General features: G+C 46.0%; 1 protein-coding gene across 1 annotated transcript in view; it reads right to left on the bottom strand.

The window, feature by feature from the left end:
* Positions 1-9,585, bottom strand: part of SARC_03189 (hypothetical protein) — a gene marked incomplete at its 3' end in the record, with an annotated part of 11,336 nt that continues 1,751 nt past the window's right edge. Inside the window, exons 2-14 of the mRNA XM_014303019.1 lie at positions 8,901-9,072; positions 8,438-8,586; positions 7,961-8,087; positions 7,555-7,696; positions 6,844-7,090; positions 6,290-6,388; positions 5,400-5,611; positions 4,644-4,893; positions 4,007-4,187; positions 3,427-3,588; positions 2,783-3,042; positions 1,652-1,755; positions 1-103 (exon numbers count right to left, since the gene is read on the bottom strand). Coding sequence (XP_014158494.1) covers positions 1-103; positions 1,652-1,755; positions 2,783-3,042; positions 3,427-3,588; positions 4,007-4,187; positions 4,644-4,893; positions 5,400-5,611; positions 6,290-6,388; positions 6,844-7,090; positions 7,555-7,696; positions 7,961-8,087; positions 8,438-8,586; positions 8,901-9,072 — 2,208 coding nt within the window. The remainder of the gene's footprint in view (positions 104-1,651; positions 1,756-2,782; positions 3,043-3,426; positions 3,589-4,006; positions 4,188-4,643; positions 4,894-5,399; positions 5,612-6,289; positions 6,389-6,843; positions 7,091-7,554; positions 7,697-7,960; positions 8,088-8,437; positions 8,587-8,900; positions 9,073-9,585) is intronic.

Here is a 9,585-nt window from a genome sequence, read left to right on the forward strand (position 1 = left end):
CTATTCCTCCTCGTCTTCATCCTCTATCTCTGCCTCAGGAATCATGAACGACCAAGCGCCTCCCGATTTCTTTGCAATTTCCTTAACCATGCGAGTGAATGTCCTGCAATATACAAATACAGACATGTGGAGTGTTCAGACTATGTGTTTTATGATTTGAAGGGGTTTAATCCTCAAGTTCATTATACCCTTCCGCCAGTATGCGCTTTGGAAAGTGTCACTCATTGACTGCAATATCTGAGCCAGTGATTGCGGGGGACTTCTAGACTCGATCACACATGACCATCCATCATGCTATAGTATCAAAACGGTTCAATTCTGTATGGAATACGGCACACTCGAGCGGGTAGAGCCAGAGAAGTACTACTGTGACGAGGACTACTGTTAGTGCGACTATGGATATGTACACAGGCACAACAGTTACCACTAGGAGTGCGATGGTTATTGTGGCATTATATTCCATACTTATTTTTATATAATATTGTTACATTTAAAACATGTTTACGTATTAACATCTTTACAAATAGTGTAAACTATATTCAAAGTACATCGCAACGATCTAGCACTGAATGCCAAAGTGTAGTGAATCTTCAGAAGCGAACATGCACATAGTTGAACTAGGACCTGAAGAACGGACTGAAATACTAGCGAATCTGCACAGAAATAGTTGTTCAAATGTATGTACTTCTGTGCACAATTGTTGTATTCATTACAAGCAAGAGTGCTTTTGCATATACACTAAATAATGCCAGATACAAAGTCTAATGCCGAATTCACCGATTAGTGATCACAAATCACGGGCGTTACAACAAAACTTCATGCGCACATATGCACCACTCGCGTAGTACTATGCATTGGCTTTGATGGAGACAGGGGTCTAAAAAACACATACACCTCTACGGCACGGGGAAAAGGCGGCGTGGCAACAAAAGGAGTACATTCAGCCAACAGCGATACCACGCACAGTCCGGCATATACACAGTCACGGACACCGGCGCCACAAAAGCATACATGCATGCATGCATACATGCATGCATGCATACACACATGCATGCATACACACATGCATACATGCATGTATACATGCATGTATACACACATGTATACATGCATGCATACATACATGCACGCACAGATATAAAATTCATCCAAGAATACAGCACCATCATTCCGCTAGGGATGGTATACAGTAATATCACTCGGCCTAGAAAGAGCAGTTTGTAAGCAGAGCTAGCATGCCATGCACACACTCATGCCATCGAACTATGTGAGCAAGGCTCCGAACACCGGCGCCACACATACATACATACATGCACGAACAGATATGAATAATACGATGATACATACAAGATAACAGCACTATCGTTCCACTTGAAATGAAAATACACCAACATCACTCACAAGTTTGTATGCATAGCTATCGCCCCATGCACACACTCATGCCATCGAGTTTTGTGAGAAGGACTCAGTCGACCACGCACATGTAGCAGGTTATGGTATGCCCCATTTTGATCCGTCATGCGGGTGGCGATAAAGTACGTATAAAACCCACAGCATTTGCACACTCAATAGCCTACACATACATATCATGCACATGATCTCTAAAAACTAGATGGATCAACCTCACTCAACGGACTGACTACAGACATACGTTGTGGCGGGTATTGCGATAGATCGTTCCGTGCATATCGCGTCCACAGTGCTCTTCTTCACCGACTCAGCCAATTGGAAACACTCCAGCAGCACATTGCGGTACTGCGTAGTAGAAGGGAGAACACGTAGTTCGTCATAGTTACTTTCTGGTATCATAGCTCAGAAATGATACAACACTCACTGAAAGTAATGGTCTGGTATCATAGCTCAGAAATGATACAACACTCACTGAGAGTAATGTTCTGGTATCATAGCTCAGAAATGATACAACACTCCTCACTGATATTCGTTGGCAGCCAATTTTCAATATCTTGGATTGGTCATGGACAACTGAAGGTTTGATCAAGAATTGAATACAAAAGATGTGACGGGCGCGATAGCAGTGGAGGCTCTCAGGAACATCGTCCCAGATATAGCAGGCTAGTGATATAGCACAGAGGAGTTATATATATGATATCTGCGGACTAGAACTCTAATAGAGATAACGATTAACGCTAGGGGCTTGCTAGAACACTAATAAAGACACCGTTTAACGCCAAGGTGCTTGCTAGCTTCGCCCCCTCAAGTCCCAGGAACGAACAACGAAGGAAATAATCCGCTGCAGGCATTGGTGACACTCATGTGCACAAACTGCCCCCATCACACGAACTAGTACACAGAACCCATGCATGGCAGTGGATAAAGAACGTCCAAGCAGATACAGACCAAGTGCCCTGACCCAAGTGCCCTGCTACTACCTACACACAGAGTGGGTACGACACGCCCCATAAAATACAGGCCAGCAGCAGCACCACGCACACCTGTACATGGAGTGATTGAAAAACCTCTCTTTGTATTTAGACAAACTACCCTTACTCTTTCATACACATGCTCATAGAACGGTCCGGCCTTAGCAGGATACACAGACAAGTCCCGCCACGCCTCCACCGTATGGTAAGCAAGCACACTACACCTTCCCTAGTGGGGGTTACACTTAGCACCCAAGCCCACATACCCCACAAGACAGTAGATCAAGCTCTAACCCCGATTGCACATACCACAACAGCTACAGCATGCGACATAAGAACACAGCGCTGTCCATGTGACTATATATAGCTGTAAGCCCAAACACATACAAAATATAACCCACCTCATCTTTCGCAGGATCCCCAACACTCTTGGCCACATAGACAGTCTTGTTACCCGCATCCTCGTCCAGACCGTCCCACCACTCGAGCGTCACGCTCAGACCCCCCGCCTTTAGCGCCAAAAACACAGCCTTTCCATCGGCCTTGAACTCCTTTTTGGTTGCACTGGCACAGAGAGCCTTGACGGCTGCGTAGGATAGCACCCCGTGTTCGACCAGCAACGCCTCGATATGCGCAATGAGGGCAGCCCTATGTGTTTTGACTGTGATAGAACGAAGAACGAGACAAAGTATATGTGTACAGTGTGATGATTGTCTTTTGACTGTAATAGAGGGAAGAAGGAAGTAGACGAATATATTTAAATACGCACACACACACATATATATATATATACATATACATATATATAAATATATAAATATATATACACACATATATATAATAGATGTAATAGATTTCCGCTAAAACCTCAAAACCCCTCCATTCGATCAGTCAACCATACCGGCCGCAGATTTGGCAAACTATATACACATTCAAGTACATACATAGCTACATACATAGCCAACTAAAAAGCTCCCCATATGCTTACAACCAGATCATCCATCTCTAATATACAAAGCCAGCTGATAGTCAGGTGGTCACATACACTTTAACTCTTCCGCCTGGTGTTTCTCCAATCGCTCGGCCTCTGTTACTGCTGCTGGTTTAGCAAACTCCTTGTGGGCCTTCTCAGGAGTGGCTGTCTTGGGATGCCTTGCAGCGGTGGCCTCTTTCTTGATAGCAGGCTCCCGTTTTGGCTTGGTAGGCGCTGTGGGCGGGGAAGGGTGAAATAAATATAAATATATATACATATACATATACAAGACAGTACTCAGCGCCAATCAGCGCGAAGGATTAGTTTGGTGGTATGTAGTGGTAACGGCTTATGTGTTAGCAATTCTCCCCCGCTCCTAGAGCCAAGGCAATCGGTGTGCGCACGAGGGTACCTGCGGTACACGTTTAGAAGACACAAACAACCGCACTTCGTAGTGCAACCACGGACACACCCGGAGATGCAACTACACTGAGACAACCCGTTGTCTTTGTAAACTAACATCTACCTACCATGCATGTTTCACTAATATACACATCCAATCCGCACTGCATACACACACACAGCCACACATACAAGCGTCTACATGTACAAGCGTCTACATGCCACACGCCAACCAAGCTCAGCGACTTACTCGTTTGCCTGCCGCTCTCCTTCTTCACCACCACATCACTGCCAGCCTTGCCCAGCGTTGCTTCGATGAGCGCGTTCTGCTCTCGCACTATATCCGGGTGTGCATCGATGAAGGTTTGGTCAGTGGCACGTTTCAGCGTCCACCCCTTGGATATCACATGCCGCCCCGGCCCTTTGAATACCTGTACACAACACACAAGTGGATAAACAGGCATAGGGTTAGTGTGCAGAGATTCAGACTCAGACTCAGACTTAGACTCACACCCACACACTCAGACTCACACACTCACGTCGCTGCGTTTCACATCCTCGACTACGACAGAAGATACCAAAGTATGTACTCAGAAAGCTGATGTGCCGGTGTCGATGGTATAGGGCTCCGGATTGATCTGAATCCACAATGATTGGAACAAAAAGCCCACCATAACAGACTATGCGCGATATCTCGATACACTCTCGGACGAAGTCTCTGGCAAACACACTCCCCCCACCCGTATGGCCCGCACTCACAACGGCACGTGCCACTAGCACATAACTAAGATGTTACCTGAATCGTACCCGTACCAACACACACAAAACCACTACCACAGGCACGTCGTATCTACCCTGACACGCGTGTCACTGACTCCTGCCCATACCTCACGGAAGTCCCTGACATCCACATCCTCTACTACACCAACCCTCATGTCCTTCACTCGGATGTACACCTGCGCGTTGTGCTCCGGTCGGTGTAACCGACCCATAGGCTTGCTGGGCATGTCTCCGGCACTATCACGGTAGTGTGTGCCGATGAAGGGCGGGTAGAAGTCGTGCGCCAGCACCTCTGGGTTGTATGCGAATGGATCTTCGACGACCTCGTGGGCTTTGATGTTATCCATTGTGTGTATACTGCAGAGCGGCGAAAGGGTAATTGAGGGTCCAGGGTTTAGAGTTTAGGGTTTGATCAGAGTGATCGGTGGTCAAGGTTCTATAGCGACCACGCGTGCATTTTGTGCCTTGACGGCTCATGGAATTAGAGTACTACGATGTGGGTGGGCCCGATACTTCAAGCGCTCTCAGCGAGGTCTCAGGAGAGCCGACTACCCACAGCACTGTAGTCTTCGCAACACTACTAAACATCTGGTTCACTGATGCATTCGAACACTGTAAAGAGTTCGGTCCATCCGCAGAAACGGAAGTGAAAGGGGCAGTTTTGACAGGTGCAGAGTAGGCATGTGATAATAGATATACATACATCTCCGTATTAAATATAACATGCTAACAGACCGACAAAAAACCCTACTGTGTACAATAATACATGTATATGCGATGCCCCATTCATTCATACACAAAAGCTTGTTCATTTCCAAACAGATCATGCTTAAGCTAGAACGCCCGCCCGACTAACTCCGTACCTGTGGATAAACATGTCTCGGATGGTCCGCAGTTTGTCCCCGCTGCACCCGGTTATCTGCGATTTCGCGTTTTTGGGGTACACGAGCTCGCTCTTGACCACCCAGTTACCATGCACTAGCCATGCGTGCCGTGAGAGCTCACTCATGATAATCTCGTCGGTAATGGATGTGACAAAGTACAGCATGGACTTGATCTGCGCAAACGGCGCTACCTGCGTGTTGGGTGGGCGAGGTAAAGAGGTCTGTCTTAGTATCGAGGGTGGAGTACTCAGCCTATGTATTGAACCGTGTGTACAGTCTGAACTAGATGCGAGTAGGTTAAAACCCCTATAAATGAATGTCATGGCATCCTTGGCTGTTCTTCTGTTTAAAAGTATCTAATATCTAGTAAGTTTTGTTTACAATGGCACGACATCCTTGTCTGATTCCCATAAGCTAACACCGGTGCGACTCGTATGTCGTATGCATTCTTGTAGTGGACAGTGTAAACATGTGTGATAGATTGAAGTATATACCGATACGCAGCGCACATTTGTGCCATACAACCAAATAGATACTTCAAAAAGAAACACCAATCAATACTACTTGCACACTATCACTAAAGCGTACACAAAAACGAAATGAATTTAAAGATCAACCCATTAAATAAGTACGCACAAAGACTTGACCCACGAACACGTACCCTCACAGCAACTACAAAATACATGCCCACTGAATAACAACCTAAAAGCATTTACCCACTACACACTTCTGCACAAAACAGTTGCCCATCAAATAAATACCCACAAATACTTGCCCATTAAATAACTACCTACTACACACTACCGGACAAAGACTTCACGCACAAATACTTGACCATTAAACACCCACGCTTACAAACACATACTTACCTGAGCGCTGCTCAGCATCAGCACAGCCTGTTCCACCCACGGCAGCCTCTGCGTCAGGTTAAGATTGAAGATATCTGTCCTCTTTTTTGGGTCGAGGTTCTGAGTGAATCACACATGGATGTGAGCGTATGTTAATGCGTGAAATAAGCGACAGAGCGGTATGCCTATAAGGCACAGGCCATGACTACCCAATATTCACACACCCCGCTGAAACAGATGAAGACTGATTGTCTCCATTGGCTGAGTGTATATATTGTCACTGACAATGATCAAAGTGTCTAAACAAGTATACATAGTGGTCTGGCGCTTCGTCAGAGGTAACCGTGGCGTGGAGACGATACAAACTGCAATGTACACCAAAGCTACCAAGGACACTGAACGGGCAAGCGTGAGCGAACGCACGCGTTCGTGTCCACAAGATACCTTCAACTGCTAGTGAACGTGCTAGTGAACTTACATACCACCCGTAGCATTCCCCCTCGCATATCCTACACCCATATACATACCCTCGTCTCTCCCGTATAGCGCAGCACACAGCCCTATCCCACACACACCTGGATCTTATGCGCCGACTGTTTCACGCCGTCGGGATGGACTACTGCGTCTTTCTTGGCATTCTGGTTGGCCCGATTGACGCAGCTCAGCGTCTCCACATACTCATCCGCAGTGAGTGGGAACGGAATGGGAGGGAGAGCGGGATCAACCACCATCTTACTGACCACAACGTCCGTGTTGTGGTGGTCTCGGTAGAAAGTGGACAGGCCCACCCAGTCCTCATCGGTCTCCATGTCCTTGGCTTTCCTGTTGTAGATCAACGTACACACAGAGAGATGAAATATCCTCTTGCTACACCGTGCATAGATGATCGACAAGAGGACGGGCCAATCTATCCATACGCCTATACGACAGACACATTAGAGTCCAGCTGACATTGTAAGTGAGTAGGAAAGTCTAAAGTTACGTAGGCGAATATCTATTGATAATGGCGACTATGAGGGCTAATCTCTTTAAGAAGTGAGTGCTGAATTTAATTGCTTATACGTATCAAAACGGTGATAGTGCCGATCGGCTCCTATTCAGAGCCACACAACGTGTCGCGTTCGTGCCGGGAACGATACCACAACATATACCCAACATTCACATCCGTATGCTCGCATACAGGAGCACATATGTTTCGGCCAATCAATCAAACAGAAGGTACAAGTAAGTGAGAACGCTCCGAACACACACACACAGAGTGGCACAATAGCAGAGGGCCACCTTACCTTGCCGCCAACATCTTCTCTCTGCTTGTCTGAACTCTGACGTTCACTGCTTTGGCTTTGGCTTCGTTGGCCTCGCTATCGTCTTCCTTAGGCGCCGGTTTGGGATCTAAATATGACATGTCGGGACGCATCTGTAGGATACCTTTTCAAGGCGCAGAATAAATATGTTCCGGTGTTAGTGGATTATTGTAGCGGGCAAAGCCAGTTCTCATACAGCTATGCGTGAATGGAAACTCTCCAAACTCGCGGTTTTAGTAGTTAGAAGCAGTCACGATACTGGAGGGGTTCTGGTATGTGATGCATCAATAGCAAGGTACCAGCACCCGCTCTGCCCAACATCAATGGAGAGATACTCAGTACACTTGGTAACGAGATCATACATGCTACTCAATGGGGTGCAACATACCTTTGACGGGGGTCAAATGCACCTGTCCGTCGACGATAAGGCCCACGCAGTAATGTGTACCGATTTGGTTCCGCGTCGAAGTCAGCCAATACCGGTCCATTTTCAAATCCTCAGGGAAATGCGATGCCTGCGAAAGGATGATGCAAATGTCAGGTACAAACAACCAAAGCATAGAGATATGGGGAGACTCAGGTGCAGGTACACGCGGAAGTGTCCACACACAGCCAGAGCCTTAAATAGTTGAGAGTTGGGTTTGCGCGCATGTGATCTAGGCATACGCATTGTCTTGTCACGGCTAGCGAGTGCCTTCTAGCCCGATGTCACCCTCAGTAGCACGAACGCGTAAGGTGTGATGCCAGGCCCCAACAATGCACCACCGCATTGACCTCAGGGTACTACAAGAACTATTTGCAGAGGTCACGAGCGGGACAACCCTATAGGGACGATCAAAACTATTTAATACCGACACTTACGCACCTCGGCTCTTTCCTCTTCGCTCATTTTCTCGGTTGCAGTCAAGTCGGCGATTTGCAACGCCTTGGCGAAGTTGTATGAATCACTCTGTGTGTTCAACATAACGGTCATCTCCACTTTCTCTTGCTTGGGCTTCATACGGAGAGTGATATCTACAAATTCAGGTGTAATTGTTAGTATCTCATGCACACACACACACACACATATATATATATATATCGATATATACAACAATAGCGTCGACGTTATTGAGACCTTAGACAGTGATGCATGATCGGTTCGAGGGGTTGATATTCAGTCTGCAATCAGCATCTTCCGCAGGCTGTGACAGATGTCTCTGCATGACTTTGTGAGAGACAATGAGCCAGTGTATTCCACGCAGTCCTCCACTGTATATCTCAGCAGCCATAAACCACCTTCTTCTAAATACACCCTACATTGGTTTCCGATGGACAAAGAGAATTACCTTGATTGTCGGTGTCGAACGGGCCAGCCAATTCCCCTCTGAGAGGGTACTGAAATATATACATGTTGTCTGCTAATGTTTGTGATAAGAAAACATCCATTTCCTCTACTACGGGATCATCGCTATCGTCACCTTCATAGAGATTTGGTCGTTGGTTGTAAGGTACGAATACCTGCAATGCACATATAGGGACGAGAGAGGAACAAAGGAAAAATTAGAGCACATCACTACCCGACATGATTGTGACCATTGTGGTGGCCATGCTACATTATTGGTCCTAACAATAGAGAAATGTCAGTATATATACAAGCGCCGATATTTCTTGTCAACCAATACAAATAGTTGGTGAGCAATAGAATACTAGACAATACTCCTGTAACTCATATACAAAATTTGATCGCCGAACGGATCAGCAAAGAACCCCTATAAAGAAATTTCGAGAAACATAGCAATACATGACAAATGAAATGTATATATATACGCCCCCAAAATATAGTATGTGTCACCTACGAGTACAACTGTCGATTTCTGAAGATACATACAAGCCACGGTAATATACATATACATATACATATGCATATGCATATACACATATACACACATACACACACACACATATATACATATAATTATATATACCTATATATATATATATATATATAATAGATATTACACCTACATGCAT

Source organism: Sphaeroforma arctica, assembly GCF_001186125.1.
Source record: "Sphaeroforma arctica JP610 unplaced genomic scaffold supercont1.157, whole genome shotgun sequence".
NCBI classification, from domain to species: Eukaryota; class Ichthyosporea; order Ichthyophonida; genus Sphaeroforma; species Sphaeroforma arctica.